A 19743-nucleotide genomic window follows, 5' to 3' on the forward strand; every position below is an offset into this window, starting at 1 on the left:
GAGGAAAATTGTCAAATTTTGCAGCAACTAATTTGTCTTTAGGACCGTTTTTGCTTTCTACTCTAATACAGGCACAAATGATAACTTCAGAGCTCCTGCAGAGTCTCAAAATTTAGAGTACTTTTAAGAGGTTTTCATTGTCAGATAATGTCAGGAAGGGCTGACCCAGCTGTACGTTGGTCTCAGGGTTTATTTCCTTGTTGATCTCTGATTGCCCAACATGCTCTGGGTATAAGGGAAGGCCTTGTGACTTGGCTCAGGCCAGGGCATGACAGGGAAACAGTGACACCATGTGGGGTCCACTCAGTTCCTCTCTGGAGGAGCTGTTTTGTTTCTTTTCATTAGGCTGCAATTCTCCAATAATCCTCTTTTGTTTTTAAGGCATTATGTATACCCAGGAAGCAGTAGTTACAGACCAAGTTCCCTTCCAGGAATAGGTGGCATACACTAAAGGGTTCAATTGCTGATCATTTTAACACAGTTCCTACAGAGGAGTGGGCAAGGATGAGGGGACCACCAAAGGAGGGGTGATGCATCCAAAGACAAGGAGCTATTAACACACCAACTTGAAAGAGCAGGAGAGAGAACTGTGTTACTGGAGCCAAGCAAGAGCTGGAGCTCTTGGAGGAACCACCAATCAGTTGTGGCTACAGAAGAAAACAGTCACTGCCTGAGCCATGGCAGACATGGAGGGAGTAGGGGAAAGTAAATACCCCAACTTATTTCTTCTCTTAACTGCCAACCCCCTGCCAGTAGCTCCCATTAGCTAGACCCAGCAGTAAGTCAGGGGGCGAGGAGCCAGGGTGATGTAGTCCAGAAGGACAGCCTTCCAGGGGCAGAGCGAGACTGAGCTGGGTTAACATGGGGCAGGGGTAGGCACAGGAGTAGAGGATGATCAAGGGTGTCAAAGGCAGCATAAAAGCCAGGCCAGGAGGACTAGGAGGGGGCCATTCGTGACTTCTAGTGATCAGACTCAAATGAGCAGTTGAAGAGATAAATAACAAAGTTGTCCCTAAAAAGTAAAAAAGTAAAACATAAAAGAAGTGCATGATAATAAAAGGGCTAGCAGTGATGTGGGAGCAGAAACAATGGAGGGGTTTTCAGGATAGGTGAGACTCTGGCCAGGTAAACATGGAGGGAAATGTGGGGGCGGGGACCTGAGACACCAGAACAGAGAAAACAGTTCCTGAGGATTATCCAGGAGAGGGAGACAGACAGACAGGATGCAGGGGAAGCGTCATCTTGAAAATGGAAAATGGCATTCAGAGATAGGGATAGGCGGGAAGAAGAAGGGAAGGTTTTAGAAAGAAATATATGGGAGAGGAGAGAAAATAATACTAGGCTTTTTTAAAAAGCACTTAGCATGACCTAGCTTTATATGCCCAGATACTAAACCCAGGCTGGAGAGTTTAGAACTCACCCAAGGCCACACAGCTAGTAAATAACAGAGATGGGACTAAGCACAGATTTGTAAGAAGCCAAAACCTTACTTACTAGCAGCTGTTCCAGTGATCACTCCCCTCAAACATGGTCTTCTACTACACCCTCTCTCTCTTCCCTAGGGATAAATCAAGACTGTCCTATGTGAGCATCCTCCCCATCTTTCAGACTTTCCATTATCCTCTCACCCTTACTCAAACCACCTGAGTGGCAGGGAAGCACTAGGTTTCAGTCAGCACCATGGCTAGAAGCAACACCTGGGCTGGGCCAGGTAGGAGGAACACCTGGCATGGGAACTGGCCTCTGAAAGCTGTAACGACTCAAACTCACTCAGGGTACACCATTGACCCAAACTGGAAAAGTAAGTGTGATTACTCTTCACTCTGCAGTTCTAGTTTCTGTCCCACCTGGCCTCTAGTCCCCATACTTTGCCTGAAAGTGCATGCTAGGAAACCTCCCCAATCCTGGCCAGAGTCTGGACCCATCCCAATCCACCCATGTGGCAGGTGAGGTTCCCTGTGCTTCTGCCTTGGCCATGTGATCCATGTGAAGGCTTGCGCCAGGTGCAGTGCCTGAGGCCCTGCCTCCCAGCTCCTGTGTTCTCGTCCAGATCTTCCCTTCGGGCCTGCCATCCTGCAGCCCATCGGCTGCTGCCTGCCTGTGACCTAAAGCAATCCCAGCACATGCACATGCGTGGGGACAAACACCCTCACTCCCCGGGATATGTCTCATCCTGAAGAGGGGAGGCACTGGCCTTGGACTGGGGTTGAAATCCTCAACAGAGAAAATATGAGAAGTTAAGAATGGGATAATGGCCTCAGCTGGAAGTGTCAGAGAGGGACAGATGGTCTAAATACAAAGAATGGCGGGGGAAGGAAGGTCAAGGATGAGAGGGGTCAAAGGAGAGAGAGAGGGGTTATGGCAGGGGTTTGAATCCAGGAAGTTGAGAACAAGTAAAAACAGGACAGAACTGAAGAAGGAACTGGAAAAGAGAAATCGAAGTGGCTGCTTATCAGCAAGTGACATCTGTGGGCTCTGATGTCTGTAGTTGGTGGCTCTGGCCAAGGGTGTGGTAGACATCATCAATTACTCTCCCCAGCCCCCTTCTCAGGCAGGGCTGGGCAGGGGCTTTTCCAGTTTGGGTCAATGTGTACCTTGAGTGAGTTTGAGTCATTACAGCTTTCAGAGACCAGTTCCCACGCCAGGTGTTCCTCCTACCTGGCCCAGCCCAGGTGTTGCTTCTAGCCATGGTGCTGACTGGAACCTGGTGCTTCCCTGCCACTCAGGTGGCTTGAGTAAGGGTGAGAGGATAATGGAAGGTCTGAAAGATGGAGAGGATGCTCACATAGGACAGTCTTGATTTATCCCTAGGGAAGAGAGGGGAGTACAAGGCCATGTTTGAGGGGAGTGATCACTGGAATAGCTGCTAGAAGGACTTCACTAGGGAACCTCCAGGAATTCTGAAAGGGATTGTCCAGCAGCTGTAAAGTCTCAGCTGAAGAGAGACATCAGGAGTGTTTCACATACCCAGACATGCTTCTGGCCTGAGACTTCCCTGGCAATGGTTGCCATTATATCCAGGAACACTCGAGGCTCCGAGAGATCTGAGTTCTCTAGTGTAGTGACTAGCGCAAACATGGTGGTTGAATGAATGCACACAGCAGCGAATGATGGGGTTCAGATGTAATGATAAAGGGAAAAAGATCTGTGCTCAAATTTGAGGGCAGGTATCTTTAAACACAGACTTAGCCCTGTGCATAGTAGTGGGGTGATGTCAAAATGTTCCTACACTCAGATATGAGGATCAGGAAATTGAACCACAAATTAGCACAACCTGAAAGATGAGAGCATTTGATATGCATGTGCTGTGAGGATTCAGTCAAGATTTCTTGATATCTGCCCTTTGCTATGAGGAATAAAAAGAGCCTTCCCTCAGGTAGGAAAGAAGTGTGAGGTAAAGGTCAGAATGGCACATAAACAGGCCAGAAAGTAAGATTCATGAGACTTCAGAATTCTGCTTTTGTCTAAGGTATAGAAAGCTAGAAACATTTAAGATAGCAGCCAAATCATACTTAGGTGTGGAAATACCTAGATGGAAATTTAATAAAATATGCACAAGATTCATATGCTGAAAACCACAAAGCACATTCATGAGAGAAACCATAGAAGAAATAAATAAATAGCAAATTATGTCCATGGATTGGAAGACTCAATAGTGCAAAGATGTCTGGTTCCCTCAAACCTGAGCTACAGATTCAGTGTAATCCTAATCAAACGACTGGCAGGCAATTTTTTTCTGGGGGGGTGGTGGTGGTGGTGTAATACATTAACAAGCTGATTCTGAAATTCATATGGCAAAGAAACTAGAGCAGCTAATGCAAGTTCTTTTTGAAAAAGAACAACATAGTTGGATTACTCACATCATCTGATTTCAGGGCTTGTTATAAAGCTACAGTGAGTAGTCCAGGTGGTGTGTTGTTGGTGTAAAGAGACATTTAGGTCAATGGGATAGAATGGAGAGTCAAGAAATAGACCTACATGTCAATTGATATTTGACAAAGAGACCAGGACAATTCAATGCAGAAAGAATTGTTTTCCCATTAGAAATGACAAATACTCACCATTTGCTTCGACGTGGATGGAATTGGGGGGTATTATGCTGAGTGAAATAAGTCAATTGGAGAAGGACAAACATTATATGGTCTCATTCATTTGGAGAATATAAAAAATAGTAATAAAGGGGAAAGGAGAAAAAAATGAGTGGGAAATATCAGAAAGGGAGACAGAACATGAGAGACTCCTAAGTCTGGGAAATGAACAAGGGGTGGTAGAAAGGGAGGTGGGCAGGGGGTGGGGATGACTGGGGTGACGAGCACTGAGGGGGCACTTGATGGGATGAGCACTGGGTGTTATTCTATATGTTGGCAAATTGAACACCAATAAAAAATAAATTAAAAAAAAGAATTGTTTTCTTAGTAAATAATGCTGGTACAATTGGACATCTAGAGGCAAACAAACAAACCACAAATCATATCTTGCAGCACAAGCAAAGATTAGCTTGAAATGGATCATAGACCAAAATGTAAAACCTAACGCTGTAAAGCCTCTAGCAGAAAATAGAAGAGAAAATCTTTGTGCCTTTGAGGAAGGAAAAATACTCTTAGCAGGGCACCAAAAGCACAAATCATAATGAAAAATCAATACATTGGATTCTATCAGTATTAAAATCTTCTATCCTTTAAAAAATGCTGTTAAGGGAAAGATAAAATAAGTTATAGACTGGAAGATGATATTTTCAGATCATATATCTGAGAAAGGACTTGTATCCAGAATATATAAAGAATTCTTTTAAAAAAAGATTTTATTTTTATTTATTTATTTGAGAGAGAGAGAGAGAACCAGTAGGGGGAGCAGCAGGCAGAAGGAGAGGGAGAAGCTGGCACCCTGCCGAGCAGGGAGCCCTATGCAGGACTCAATCCCAGGACCCCAGGATCATGTCCTGAACCAAAGGCAGATGCTTAACCAACTGATCCACCCAGGTGCCCTGAATATATAAAGAATTTTTACAACTCAGTAACAATGGTAATAATAATCAATGACAAAAAATAGACAAAAGTTGTGAATTCATACTTTGCCAAAAACGGTATGCAGGTGGCAAGTAAACAATGAGAAGATGTTCAACATGGTTAGTTATTATGAAAATAGAATGAAATAGTGAGATATCGTCACAAACTTATTAGAATGGCTTACCAAACTCTGACAATATTAAGTCTTGACAAGGATGCAAAAATGGTATAGCCATTTTCAACACAGTGTGGCAGCTCTTATCAAATTAGACACACACTTACCATACGACCTGGTACAAACCACTCCTAAGATTTTGGTCAAGGGAAATGAAGCATATGATCACACAAAATATATGTAAATGAATGTTTATGGTGGCCTTTTTCATAATTGCCCCCAACTTGAAACCACTCAAATGTTCATCAGCTGGTGAATGGATAAACTATGTGTTGTTCAGCTATACAGTGACATATATTCAGCAATAACAAGAAATGAATTACCAAGAAGTGTAATTTCATGCATGTTGAATACGTTTTGATAAATGAAAGGAACCAAACTTGGGGCTATATATCATATGGTTCCAGGAATAGGACCATTCTAAAAGGGCAGGAAGCTGTAGGAACAGAAGGCAGATCAGTGGTTGTCAGGACCTGAGTTGGAGAGGAAGAGATTGGCTAGCAGGGGCATGAGGGAACGTTTTGGGGGGGGGGGGCTGATAGTGTGTTCTGTTTTTTGCTTGTGGCAGTTGTTACAGAGATGTATAAGTATGTCAAAATTCATAGAAGTAGACACCCAAAGGGGTGAATTTTTGTGTCTGTAAATGATATGGCAATAATCCTGACTTTATAAAAAAAAAAGACTATAGAAGGGTACCTATAGAGTGATTTTCAGGTGGCCTCAGACCTTTCTTTTCCTAGGTTATTAGGTCAAGACTGGGCAATTGGCTTTCTAAGTGAAGGACTATCTCATGTTTATCATTAACCCCCATCTCCAAGCACATCCCCTATACATATAGTAGATGCACAGTACATATGAGTAAAGAAATGAATAAAAACAAATTAGTGAGCATTTGCAAGGCAAAGTAGACTCTGATGATCTGTGGGTCCCTGTGGGCTCTTCCAGCCTCTCCAGCTACTTTCCTCAGCAAGATTCAACTTCCTGCCCCTGGGAACTACCATACCTCCCCCATCCCATCCCTGATTCACCACTGAGCCATTTCACACCTTTGCCCTTGCAAGTCTCTGTGCCTCCATCACCCTTCAAGGGCCTGTAACTGTGGAGAAAGCACACCCCACCCCCATAACTCCAACAAATGTCACATCCTGTGTTGTCACACAGGGGTGTCACACACAAAGGGGTGTGCGTGCACAAAATAACACCCCGTGTGAGCATGTGCACACAGGAAGCACCCAACTATACAAAGGAGGATAAACTTTAGCAGGAGATTGCAGGTGGAAGAGAAAATTCTCCCTTGTGTGGAAAGCCCATCTTCCCCTCCCGTGCTAATTAAGATAATAGTACAAATTAGTATTTGTTGAGTGCTTATGGGCGTCAGGCTCTATTCTAAAGCACTTTGCCTGTGGCAATCCATGTTGCCCTTCCAATAACCCTAACCTATCACTATTCCCATAAGATAGGGAATAGAACTGAGACTCAGAAAGGTTATGGACAGGTGGTTGCACACACCAGAAGTGGGGAAGGAATCCACTGCTGGAGGGGAGGACCAGGAGGGGCTGGCTGAGGGTCTAGCTATTCCCCATCCCTTGCAAGGCTGGCCAGAGTGTGGCAGGCGCTGCAGCTGAAGGGGGGTCTGACTACAGCAGTGAGGACTGTGCCTTGGACACTGACCAGCCTCAGCCACATAGGGTCACCCTGGCTGGCACGGGCAGTAGGGCGGGCTGGCCTCTCGGAGATCTGGGACCCACAGCCTCCTGCTGCTGGGAGCAGTGGCTGGCTCCTCCCCTCCTTTCCTCCCCCACCCCACAACCCCTCTCTGAATCATAAAGCCAGACCCCAGTCCTCACTATTTCCTAATCCCCATGAGCCCAGTTCCTGTGGGCAGCACTTGATGTGCCTGACCCTCTTCTTTCTGCAACTCAAGGGAAAGACGAGATCTTGCACAAGGTACCCAGTGTGTCTGCCCTCTGCAAGGGAAACCCGACATGGAGCCTCTCTGGCTGCTCATCCTGCTCGCTGTCACAGGTAGGACCCTGCTGCCCAGGCCTTCTCTCCTTCCCCTCTTTGAGTATATGGCGGCAGGTGGGTGGGGAGCCCTGGGCTCCACTATAAAGGCTGTTGAAATCCTCAGCATGTTCCTCACTCCTCTTTTCCCCACCTGCCCTGCATTCTTTATGCTCTTCCTCCCTCCCCAGTATGAGAGCCCACTCACAGACTCTTCGTGCAACTGGAAGTATAAGGGGCTGGTGATTCTGGCACATGGAAAAGGAAAGAATTTTGATGGTGGCATCTCAGGCACTAGCTAGCAGTTGGGGCAAGTTTTGTGGGGCCCTGGTAAGAGGACCTAAAATTATGAACCGCTGGCCCCAGAGGAATGGCAGGGTGGGAGGGAAGAAAGGGAGGAGGAAAAAACCCACACATAAGCATGTGCATCTTTGGGGTGCCTCTTCTGCTGATGTGAAGGTCCTCTGTCCTCCGCCCCAGAAGAGAGGTAAGGGGGCTTAAGATTTCTGTCACTGAGTTGGGGGACTAACACCCCAGATTCTTTCACACAACTACCTCTTTTCATTGGCAAAGGTGCCTCTGGCTCCCCTAGAGCAATAGGCAAACCTGGTGATGAGAGGAGAGCCTGTTCCACTGGAGCCCTGCTCCTGAGGCTTCTTAGCTAGGGGTGGGGAGGGAGAAGATGGAGGGCTGTCTGGAGGAGGGATGGACAGGGTGACAAGTGGAGGGGGCGCTGTTCTCATCAGGTCCAGTGTCTCTGCTTCCAAAAGGCAGGCCACCCACTCCCTAATCTTGTCTTCCAAGTTTCTGTCACCATATGGTTGAAGATAGGGTAAAGGAGGACCAAGAGAGGGTAAGTTGAGGTAGAGGGCTCCAGGTGATTCCTCTGCAGGCTCTGCCCTGGCAATAGACTGTGCTCTAAGCCTATCTCCCCTGCTCCAAGAAGGGTCCCCAAAATAGCAGCCTCATATGTCTCCCCCAAAATAGCTCTGAGATGAGTCTCTCCTGAAAGGGGAACAAAGTCACAGAAATAGGGAAGCTGGGAGCTAAGGGTCAGAAGGGGGAGATGCAGAGCCGGTACTAGTGTGGGCAGCTGCAGAGTAAGCACGAATGCCCAGGGCAAGGAGAGGGTATCCTGTCCAGGCTGAGGGGCCACCGGTCCTGCTCTCTTGAGATGGAGAGGGTGGAGGACAGGCCTTGGTCTCACATGATAGGGAGAAAATGTGTGGAATAGAACCGGAGGGAACTTTAAGACCAACATCTCTGGAAATAGGCCCAGAGAGGGTCAGTTACTTCTTTAAAACTGCCCAGCAAGTCCAATAGGGTTAAATCCAGACCTAGGACCTGGCTGTCACGGTAGGCTGTGCACTTTCTCCTGACTTATATAAGACCCTGAGCTTCTTAAGGGCAGGATGTCTATCTCTTCGTTCATTGCACACCGTAAGTGTTCGATAAACATTTGGTAAACAAACAAATAGTGAATGACCGTCTCCTTCCCAGAGCTGTCTGGAGCCCACAACACGACGGTGTTCCAGGGTATGGCAGGCCGGTCCCTGCAGGTCTCCTGTCCCTACAACTCCTTGAAGCACTGGGGGAGACGTAAAGCCTGGTGCCGCCAGGTGGACAAAGAGGGCCCGTGCCAGCGGGTCGTTAGCACCCACCGTTCGTGGCTGCTGTCCTTCCTAAAGAGGTGGAATGGAAGCACGGCCATCGTGGATGATGCGCTGGGTGGCACACTCACCATCACGCTGCGGAATCTTCAAGCTCACGATGCTGGCCTCTACCAGTGCCAGAGTCTCTATGGTGATGAGGCCGACACCCTCAGGAAGGTCCTGGTGGAGGTGCTGGCTGGTGAGTAGGAAGGTGACTGCATCTCTGGCCCACCCCTGGGCTGGGACTATGTCTCTGATGTCTGTGCACAGGACCACCCTCTAGATTTCTGGGAAACCTGGGGAAACCCACAGTGCAGCTCTTGCCTTCCCACTCAGGGTCATGGTGGGTGGTTGTGCAGGCTGCTCACTGCACAAGGGGGCCACATGCCAGCCCTGGAGCCCCTCTCCAGGCTGTACTCCCTGGTACAGGACTGCAACACTGGCAGGAAGGGTCCCTACCTCTAATTTGTCTCCAGGATCGCGCCCTGGGCCAAATGCAGGCGCCAAACCGCTGCGCCACCCAGGGATCCCACCTACCTCTAATTTGTATATGGAACCAAATGAGCTGGTTGTGTTCCTGCCTCCCCAAACAGCTTTATCCATCTGGCATCCAGTTAGGATGTGAATACTATAAAGTGGTCCTGAAGGAGTAGGAAGAGGTTCATTTACTCCCTCATCCAATTACCCAAAGGACCTGCAAACGTAAAGTAAGCACCAACCTGGTGCAGAAAACAGCCTGAGGAAGGGGCATTGCTTGTGACCCTGGGTGATGGGCTTCACCTCTCTGGGCCTCCACTTCCTCATCTTTAAATGGAGATGATGACGTTTGTCCTGCTGCCCCCACAGGGCTCCCGTGAGGCGCCAATGAGGTGACACAGTTAAAAGTGCTTGGGGGGTAAGTGACAGTCCACTCCCCAGCCTCCTGCTGTTGAGCTGACCTGGGATCCTCATGCCAGGCTTGCCTAGGTGAGGCGGAGGTGGGGCGACAGCGGGGTGCTCCCCACCTCTGAGCTTCCCCAGGGAAGCCTTCTGCCTATGTCTCCAGAACACTGTGTCCCAAAGGAGGAAAAATCTGTGTGTGGGGGGGGACAAGTCCCCTTTCAGACTCTCCTCCTTTCCTACCTCTCCACCCCCCGCAACATGGCTCCTAATGGTGGAAATGAGCCATTTGTCTAAGTTCTAAGCAGGGAAAGGGAGGGGAGACGGTTCGCCCTAGACCCAAGCCCCAAGTCCATGACTCTTCTACATGGGGAGAGAGGGTGAAGAGACACAAATTTTCAGCCCTATCCAGGTCTGAGCCTCAGCCAACTCCCCAGGGGGTGGCAGAAATATAATAGTATAATAATAATAATCCATAGCTGGTGCAGACAGCTTGACAGTTCACACAGAACTTTCAAGTACACCCATTCATCCATATGACCTTCCCAAAGACCCTGTGTGTTGGGAGGGTAGGAGCTGTAGCTACCAAGCTCTGATGAGGTGCTAAGCACTATATAGGGCGCTCTCACTGAATCCTACAACACTACTGTAAAGGAGGTGTTTCTATTCGACCCACTTTACAGATGAGGAGACTGAGGCTCAGAGAAGCTAATGACCTGATCAGCTCCAGGTCAGAGCCCAGGGGGCCTCACCACAGCTGGACAGGTTTCCCCCTACTACAACCAGCTGCCTGAAGGAGGAGGGACTAGAAACTTACAGCCTCTGTCTCCCACAGACCCCCTTGATCACCTGGACCCTGGAGATCTCTGGATTCCTGAGGAATCCAAGGGCTTCGAGGATGCCCACGTGGAGCCCAGCGTCTCCAGGTACAGAGATGGGCCTTTGCTAAGGTCTCTGGGCAGACTTCCACCCTGCAGAGCCCGGGCATGGGATGGAAGCTGGGGCCCTAGAAGTAACTACAAATTCCAAGACAATTTGAGAGAGCATGAAAGGGCCTGGGGATGATTTGTCTGAACACCCCTCCAACCAGCCTTTGTGTGTTGGTATGTCCATGCCAGTTGTTAAAATATTGAAATATATATATATATAGCAGCTGCTTTAAAACCCCTGAATGGTCAGCTTCCCATTCCTCCCTGGGAGCCCTTGGACATCCCCACAACCCCACAATAAAAGTTTTAGTACAAAGCTGGGACCCCCAGATGCCTGCTTCTTTGGATAGGACCAGCATTGGCTCTGATTGATTCATTCCCATGTACTGGTGTTGAAATATTGTTAATATTAGCACAGGGTATGTGTATGGGCATCTACCCCCATGCTCTCCCCTCCCGTGCAGCAGGAAACTGCCCTGCAGGGGACATGTTTAAATGTGCTCAGTAGGTGGATCCAAACCTAGAACTCAGGTCTCCTGATTACAGGTTCCCTGAAGCCCGCAAATCCTCATCCCAGGGCTGGTGCTGGGTGGGGGACTACTCCAGGCCCCCAAGAGCTCCCGGTGTGGCCCTGTTCCTCCTCTGAGGGCAGACTTCAGTGTGTGAGCCTCCCCCAGGCCTCCCTCATGTCCTCCTTGTGTTTCCAAGGAGCCTCTCCGAAGAGGAGATCCCCTTCCCTCCCACTTCCATCCTTTTCCTCCTGGCCTGCATCTTTCTCAGCAAGTTTCTAGCAGCCAGCGCCCTCTGGGCTGCGGCCTGGCGTGGGCAGAAACTGGGGACACCCCAGGCCAGTGAGCTGGATTGCAGCTGTGACCCAGGTTATCAGCTCCAGACCCTAACAGGTGAGCCTGGTGAGCACAGCGGTGGCGGGGAGGGGGGGGGGGCGGACTGGGCAGGGGTGGGGAGGTGGGGTGCAGAGGCGCCATGTGAGCACAAGATCTGTTACAGAGCGGAGAGACATGTGAGAGAAGAGGACCTCACCTGGGAAGGGGCTCTGCTGGAACCACCCCAGCCTGCACTTACCCCTCGGCCACCAAGGCTCCTGGGTCTGCTTTGGCAAAAGGCCGCCCTTCCCATCCCCTGCTTCCCTGAGTGTGTGTGTGTGTGTGTGTGTGTGTGTATGCACCTGGAAAATGGGAGGAACATGTACGAACTTCTAGACATTGGACATTAAACACTGTCCCAAATAAATCCAAGACTTCATGTTTAATTGGATGGTTTGGGGCTTCATGGAGGTCTCTCTCTTGCTACAGGGCCAAGAGAATGAATTGGGGTGAGGAATAGATGAAAAGTCTGACTCCTTGGGGCCTCGGGTCTTGGGCTACTACATGCCTTCATTCTTGCAGGCTCCACATCGCCGAGGTTTTATTTCTTCTCGCTTCCTTCCCTAGATCTAATTCCTGAATCCTGCATCCTCCTCTGGGATTTCTCTAGCATCCAAGTCTGGCTCCCCTCTCCTTGCGCCTGTTCATCGATTCCCTAGGAATCATGCTGCCCACCCCACACTGGTCCATCTAACTCCCAGCTGACTCATCCACCCGTTTCCCCAGAGCTGGGCTTTCTTTGTGGTTGCTTCCCCTAAGAGCCAAACACCCGGGGCTTGACTTACACAGTAGCAACCGGAGCTGGGAACTCCTGGTCAGAGCCCCTTGCTACACAGAAGGGAAAATGAGGCTCGCAAGGGACGGACATCACCCCAAGTCGCCAGCAGAGCCTGGAAGTCCAGATTTCACTTGATGTTCATGTTGCCCTTCCTTCTAGCTCAACCTTACTCACTTATTCGTTTATTTATTCAACAGACATTATCTGTGCCAGATACCATTCTAGGTGCCGGGAACATGACAGTAAAGCAAAGAGGCAAAGATTTCTGCCCACACAGAGCCATGGACTAGTGGGAGGGGAGACAGACACAATAAATGAGTCATCCAGTATGCTAAAAGATGAAGTGCTGAGGAGCAGATGACAACGAAGCCGGGCTAGGACACTGGGAGTGCAGAAGGGACTGTCATTCTGGAGGGCATCAGTAGGAACCACTGCAGAAGCCCTGAGGAGCTGAGGAAGTGAACCACGAGTATTTCAGGGGCAGAGGGACAGCCAGGGCGCCTCGGGAACCTCATCTCTCCCCTGAAAACACATACACCATAGCAGCCATGAGAGAGGGCAAGAGGATGGAGACTTGCCCAAGGAGAGCTGCAGGAAGGGGAGGAATCGAGGTCCCATCCGGGGTCTTGGCAAGGTGGAAGGCCAGGAGCCCCTGTGACCAGGGCCACATGCAGCTGCTTTGCCCCCTACCATGTGCATGAGCTCCTGGGGTTTCAGATCATTGGGAAGGACCCCCTGAAGCAGCCCTGTGTCCAGCCCATGTCTACACAGCATGCCCCCGAGCCAGCCGAGCCCAGCTCTGCCTGGCCCACTCCCTGTGGAGGCTGCTACGCTGGCCCTGTCCCCAGCTCTGAGACACTGGTCCTGGCTACATGTCCCGAGTCCTCGGACTCAGCAGCACGTCAAGCTTCCTCATCATGTCACAGGCTGTTGTCCCCTTCCTGCAGGCCTGAGGCACAGTCTAGCAACCAAGAGCGAGCCTGTCCACCTGCCTGTACCAACGCCAACAAGAGGGCAGGGGAGGGTCCCCGGTGAGCGGCACTGGAGCACACCTGTAGTTCTTGAGAACTTGGCCTTTTCTCTTTCTTCCTCTGCCACATTGGAGACCCCCACCCCCCCACCCCCCCGCAGTGTACAGATCACCACTGGGATGCCCTGCCTTGGACTCTTTGGAGCACACATGGGACTGAAGGGGGTCAGGTAATATCATTTCAAGTTTCAACTTTGCTTTCTACTAAGAAACCCGAAGCAAGTTCCTTAACCCCCAAACCCCAGTTCTGCACAGGACGGCATGAATAGGGGCCAAATGTTTCCTGTGCAGGCAGAGTGGGCTTGTGTCACAGGAGAGGAACCTCCAGGTATAAGGCTTGGAGTTTTATATTCAGCATCCACCCATCTTTCTTTCTTGGGAGAGAGAGACCTTTACTCTGGAAGGTAGGCAGATCTTCTGGAGGGAGAGGCCGGGGTGCCTAAGCAAGTCCAGTCTGGAGCTGATACATTCTCTCTAGCTTTCTAGGCATGTTTGCTATTCGATCACACTAGACCAAAGCTTGATCTGTGCCTGGATCATGCAGAAACGTGAAAATACCCATGGAGAATTTTCTCCCAACAGAGAGGCTAGTACATTCATGAAACAAAACTAATATGTCCTATGGGATGTTTGGAGAATAAGCAATCTTGTAAACTGAAAGTACTAAGGAAATAAACACTTGAAAGACAATCATAGATGATGGGAGAAAAGGATGAGGGTGTCTTCTAGGAATCAGAACAAAATGGACAAAAAGATGGGAAAACGAGAGAGAAAGGATAGGGAAATGAGATGAATCCATGAGGTTCGGTATTCAACTAGTTAAGGAGTTCTGGAAGACAGGGGGAAAGGAAAGGAAGTGTCATTAGCAAAGGATGCCAGAACTGGAGGGTGTGGGTGTTCACTGCCAGGTCTCAAGAGCACCCGGCACAGTAGATGAGGGCCAGTCCCGGCCAGGGTGCCGGAAGAGTGGGTGCCCCTGCTGTGAGGTCATGGGGCAGGACAGGACAGTCTCCCGAGAGCTCGGGCTGGTGTGCTCATTACAGACCTGAGAACAAAAATCATGCCCCACCTTCCTCCTCCATGGCTCTGCATCCTCAGATCCTATCTTTGAAAGACCCTGAGGACTCTATTCGCTCTTTCTTTCTTGCTTTCCAGTTAACCACGATCTTGTCCTACCTCATCCCCTAGCCGGGGACCAGGAGCCTAGGCTTTTTTCTTGGGCCTTCTCACCCTGCCTTGCCCACCCCTCCCTACCCTCATGGTCAGTTCCCAAGCACTGAACCAGCCGGGTTTTGGAAGGGTGCCTTGCTCCCACCGACGGAGGGGCCCCCAGTGCCTGCCTCCCACCACACAGCCTGTCATGTGGGGTCCCATGTGACTGTCGGAGGCAGCTGTTTCCTGCTCCCTGGGGAACGCTGTGTCAGTGGCCAGGCAAGCCCCAGAGCTGACATCTGCCTGACCTGCCATGGGCCCCAACCTGCTGCTGCTGTTGCTCCTGGGACTGGCAGGTAAGGTGAAAGGGGCTGCGCTCTGGGCCCCATGCGCTCTGCTCCAGGCCCAGAAATGATTGGCATTATCATGGCAATGTAGGGCCCAGAAGGTGAACCTCTCTGTCCCTATGCCCCTGTGGCAGTGGCTGGACTGTCCCCCCAGCTCCTGCACTGCCTTCCCACAGCCTTTCCTTCTCCAGGCCAGGGCTCAAGTGCCGCCTTCCCCGAGGTGCTGGAGGCACCTGTCGGTGGCTCCATCCTGGTGCAGTGCCACTACCGGCTCCAGGACGTCAAGGCTCGGAAGGTGTGGTGCCGGTTCTCACCAGAGGGGTGCCAGCCCTTGGTGTCCTCAGCCGTGGACCGCAGAGCCCCAGGGGGAGGGCGCATGTTTCTCACAGACCTGGGGGGAGGCCTGCTCCAGGTGGAGATGATCGCCCTGCAGAAGGAGGATGCTGGCGAGTACGGCTGCGTGGTGGACGGTACCAAGGGGTCCCAGACGGTGCACAGAGTCGCTCTGGAGGTGAGGCCTCCAGGTGAGTCATCCTAGGTGGCCATTGCCCCTCCCCAGCTGCCTCTTGGGTCTTTGGGGGATGGGGACCCTTAGGGGGTAGGAATTGGGAGGAGATATTTTTTACGGCTCCTCAGGGAACGGAAACCAAATGGGGTGAGCAGTCAGAGATAAAACAGCCAGACAGCGGGTCCCTTCCCCCTCCTGCAACTAGCCGGTTTCCCATCAGAAGGCATATCGTCCTTCCTCACCCATGGCCTCCTCATTCACTATTTTCAACATACTTGATGCTATTTTTTTTAAATGAAGTTTTAATTTGGGCATATCAACTGGAATTCATTTTTTAAATCTTCTGGTTTATTACTCCTGTTATAATGGGTTTGATGGCTTAAAATTACTGAATCCATATTTTATTCAATTTTATGTCTTCATTGAGCATCTAGTGTGTGCCTCACTTCAAGCAGGGTGCAGTCAGTGCCTGAATTACTTCAACTGTAATTAAAACTAAATGTAGTTTTAAAAATATGGAATATGGGGCACCTAGGCGGCTCAGTCGGTCGAGCGTCTACCTTTGGCTCAGGTCATGATCCCAGGGTCCTGGAATCTAGCTCTGCATTGGGCTCCCTGCTCCGTGGGGAGTCTGCTTCTCCCTCTCTCCCTGCCCCTCCCCACTTCTCTTTTCTCATTCATATAAATAATTTTTAAAAATGAAGAAAATCTCACTAATAGTTAAGCTAGTATTGTCAACCCTATTTCAGTACAGAAGTACTTTGATAGGCTGTGGTTTTCTCTCACAGGCTACAACTTTCTAATGTCTAAGCACTTATTAAAAGACAATTTTAAAGTAGAAGAAAACAATTTCCAGAAAAATTGGATGTTGTTAAAAAAAAAATGTTCTGGAGGGAAAATGGCCGGCTGCCCGTAGAAGTGGAGACTGCTACTACTACCTTTCTCTTATGGATGATGACAGTTTTTCATTTTCAGGTGTTCCTTTCTCAAGTAATTTGTGCCCAATCCCCAAATAATGAAATGAAGAAAGACATTTTTCCTTTTCTTGTTTTTCCCCTATTTGTTGATTAGTCCAACTTATGGACTAAGTTGTCATCAGAATCCCTCATCTCTGGCCCATGATTATTACTTAATATTATAAATATGCTCCTGGTGGTCCTTGTTGTCCTCTGTCCTCTTCCTTTCCTGACACTCTAGGGTCTGAGAACTCCATCTTGTGGGACAGGATGCACTGGGTTGATGGGCAGGTGCCAGGGCTCCAACAGCTGTAGAGGGTGGATGCTCAGGTAGGCCGGTGGAGCATGGCTTTCAGGGAGGATGTGGATGGCTTAAAAGGCACCAGGAGGGCAGGACACATGCAGCCAAATGGAAGACACAGCATCTCCAGATCCTGGTTTGGCTTGGGATGGGAGGAAGGAATGATGAGCCTCTGAGAACAAGGAAGACTCCTATCCCCGGGGTCTAGAAGGACTGGCCAGGTTCCCAAGACAGATCCTCAGGCCCAGAGAAACTAACCATGAGTCCCACAGCCGGAAGTTGAGCATGTTGTAAGGATGATAGAAGACGTGTCACAAAACCAAGTCTTGGGATCTGAGTAAGGCTGTCAGAAAGGGTAACTTGACACTATGTCACATTAGGGGTGACCCTGGAATTCCTCAGATGCTGAGGGCAGAGTTTCAGCCTGCAGGGGTGTGGGGGGTCACACAGTTGCAGATATGTGGAGAGGTCTAGCAGGCTGTGCTGAGGCCCCTTTAGAGACCAATTCATGAGTGCCAGCAGTGAGGTTGCCACTGAGGATGAGACTGGAAAACCTATTCTGGGGTGGGGAGGTGAGAACAGATTACCCAGTGGCTGATTCAGCATAGTCTGAGCAGCCTGGTAGACCAGAGGGTGTGGGGGAGCAGGTGAAGGAAGGCAGGGGCAGGGGTAGGAACTGGTGGGGGAAGAGAAAGTGGGCCTATTTACAACCAGGTAAAGACAGAAGGAGACCATCAATGATCTCCAGAATGAGGGCCCTTAAGGAATATGCCAAGCCTCCATCTGTGTTTCTTACTTGGGACCTCTTCTTCCTCGGTTCCACTCTCCCATCCCTCAGATCTCAGGCCCATGCCCCTGTCCACCATGGGTATGTGCTCATTAATATTTCCTTCTGACTCAGCTCCTAGCCTGAAAGAGGAGGAAACCTATAAGGCTGGGAGTCTGGCTGATGATGGCCCCTCAGACACTGTGGGCAGTGCCAGCCCTGTGGAACCCAGCCAGGATGAGAAGAGGTACTGACAAGAGCTGTATTTGGTGGCCGGGAAAAGGGTGGTGGTGGGAAAGGGGGTGAAAGATTGTTCAGAGCCCCGGGCTAACTCAAGGGGAAACCTTATGGTTCCTTCCACCCCTGGGGAGTTTCTGATCTGGCAGGAAGTCAGGCAGACCCACCTGTCTATTCCAGTTCAGCAATGATCCCTTTATCCTGGTAGTTTCCAGCCAGGATACCCTGGTAATGTGTTTCTCTTCTGCCCTGTCTGCCCTCCTCATTCCATTCCCCAAATCCTCTTCTTGAAACCATGGCTCACCAAGAGCGGTACCCTTCTCTACTGCTCCAGAGTTCCTGGTGAGCAGCTTCCTGCCAGGTTCAGGCTTGAGCTCACCTATCCCTTTATGTCCTTCAGCATCCCCTTGATCTGGGGCGCTGTGCTCCTGCTGGGCCTGCTGGTGGCAGCAGTGGTGCTGTTTGTTGTGATGGCCAAGAGGAAAGGTAGGTAGCCGTTAACCTGCCTACCCCAGCACAGCCCTGCAGGTGGTGTACCAGCTAGTCTTGTAGACAATGCTGGGACTCTAGGTCTGTTTCTCCTGTGGATGGGCTTATTTGGGCTTTGGTAAGGCTCCCAGGCCTTAGAAGTTCCTGGCTGAGGGATGGAGGGGAAGAAGGAGATTCAGTGGGAGCCAGCCTAGGGACAGACAGGAATTGGACAGGGTGGGCAGTGGGATAGGCAAGTGACTGGAGGAGGTTCAGGAAGGGTTTCAGGAGACAGGCTGAGTGTTGAGGAAGCATGAAGGGAGCTGGAAGCAGTAAGTGGGTGGGGAGGCTCCTGGCAGGTTGGGGTGGAACTGGGAAGGCAGTGGGGAAAGTTTGCTCATAGGAGTGGGATGAAGGGTCTGGACCAGGAAAGAGGCTTCAGGGACTTCTGAAGGGAGTGAGGGGGTGGGTTTTGAGCCAGGATGGAAAGCTGACTGTGAGGCCATCCTCTGTCCTCCCAGGGAACAGGCGTGGTGTCCGTAGCCAGTCTCAGAGCAGCGGAGTTCCAGGCATGGTAAGAGCCAAATTCCCCAGACCTTCCATCTGCCAGGTTCACTGAGAAGCCCCAGGATGAGAGGGTGAAGAAAGATGGGGACCCAGTTAGAGTCCATACTTTCTTCTTAAATGCTGTAAACTTGGTACCAGTTGTCTTCCACCTTTCCACTTTGGTATTTCACCCTCCCCAATTTAAAGAGGAAGTTGGGGCTTGAAAATCTTTAAAGGGAAGCCCTCTTGCCCACTGACATACCCAAGATTTGAGAAACAGATCCAGTGTGGTCTTGAGCTTCCTCCCAAAGGGGACTGGGGCAGAAGGAGGCATTTTCTCTCTGCCTCACTTCTTTGCTTTTGTTACAGGCCTCCTCATCAGTAGCCCACTGTATCGGTGACTCTGGATTGGGACTTGATTTGCCATCGGACATTCCATATGCTAGGCTCGACTCACCACCTTCCTTTGACAATATCACCTATAGTGTACCTCTTGATCCCTCATCAGAGAAAACCCCACCCCCAGCCCAATCCTCATCGCCCCCTCTGCCTCCTAAGGTCCTGATGTGCTCCAAGCCTGTGACATATGCCACAGTCATCTTCCCTGGAAGGGACAAGGGTGGAGGAGCCTCCTGTGAGCCAGCTCAGGATCTGCCGAATGGCCAAATGCCACCCAGCTAGGCTGTTCATCATACTGTACACTCACAGAGACCATCCCCAAAGCTCTGTGCATCCAGCTAGCCAGCCCAAGCCCTAGACCCTTATGATATCAGAGCAGTAGGGACTTTAGGATCTAATCTAACATCTTGACTTTTCTGACCTGGAAAGTGATATTTAAATGTGACTGAGGTGTCTTGGGAGTCCCCCATGCTTGTTCCTCTGCAGTTATACCACTGAACTAAATAAATTCTGAATGATATTATATGAGCTCTTGATGTTTGAGTGGGAAGGAAAGGGACGGAGTTTGCTTAGTCATATCACCTGGGAACTGAAGATTCTGGTCCAGAGTTTGTGCTGTGTGATCTCCTGCCTGTTTTATCAGTAGGGACATGGTTTCATTCTCTGGTCAGAGTACTGTGATGCAGTTTGACTCACGTGGCATCAAGAAGCCTTCTTCAAAAGTAT

The 19743-nt window shown here is 50.1% G+C and overlaps 2 protein-coding genes across 3 annotated transcripts; both read left to right on the top strand.

Moving 5' to 3' along the window:
- Window positions 1–7032: 7032 nt before the first annotated feature.
- On the top strand, window positions 7033–11896 carry TREM2 (triggering receptor expressed on myeloid cells 2). Of its 2 annotated transcripts, none has more exons than XM_072833096.1 (5): window positions 7033–7206; window positions 8686–9036; window positions 10552–10642; window positions 11354–11547; window positions 11654–11896. In XM_072833096.1, exons 1-5 carry the CDS (start codon window positions 7167–7169, stop codon window positions 11668–11670), a joined length of 693 nt encoding a protein of 230 aa, XP_072689197.1. In that variant the 5' UTR covers window positions 7033–7166; the 3' UTR covers window positions 11671–11896. The 2 variants fall into 2 exon arrangements, with proteins under 2 accessions (XP_072689197.1, XP_072689198.1); XM_072833097.1 differs by having other exon boundaries at window positions 11426–11547.
- Window positions 11897–14690: 2794 nt separating this feature from the next.
- On the top strand, window positions 14691–19540 carry TREML1 (triggering receptor expressed on myeloid cells like 1). The gene is made up of 6 exons (XM_072833095.1): window positions 14691–14845; window positions 15028–15360; window positions 17503–17614; window positions 18005–18090; window positions 18594–18646; window positions 18988–19540. Exons 1-6 carry the CDS (start codon window positions 14803–14805, stop codon window positions 19297–19299), a joined length of 939 nt encoding a protein of 312 aa, XP_072689196.1. The 5' UTR covers window positions 14691–14802; the 3' UTR covers window positions 19300–19540.
- The last annotated feature ends 203 nt before the right edge of the window (window positions 19541–19743 follow it).

The sequence above is a fragment of the Canis lupus genome, chromosome 7, assembly GCF_048164855.1.
Source record: "Canis lupus baileyi chromosome 7, mCanLup2.hap1, whole genome shotgun sequence".
NCBI lineage: Eukaryota > Metazoa > Chordata > Mammalia > Carnivora > Canidae > Canis > Canis lupus.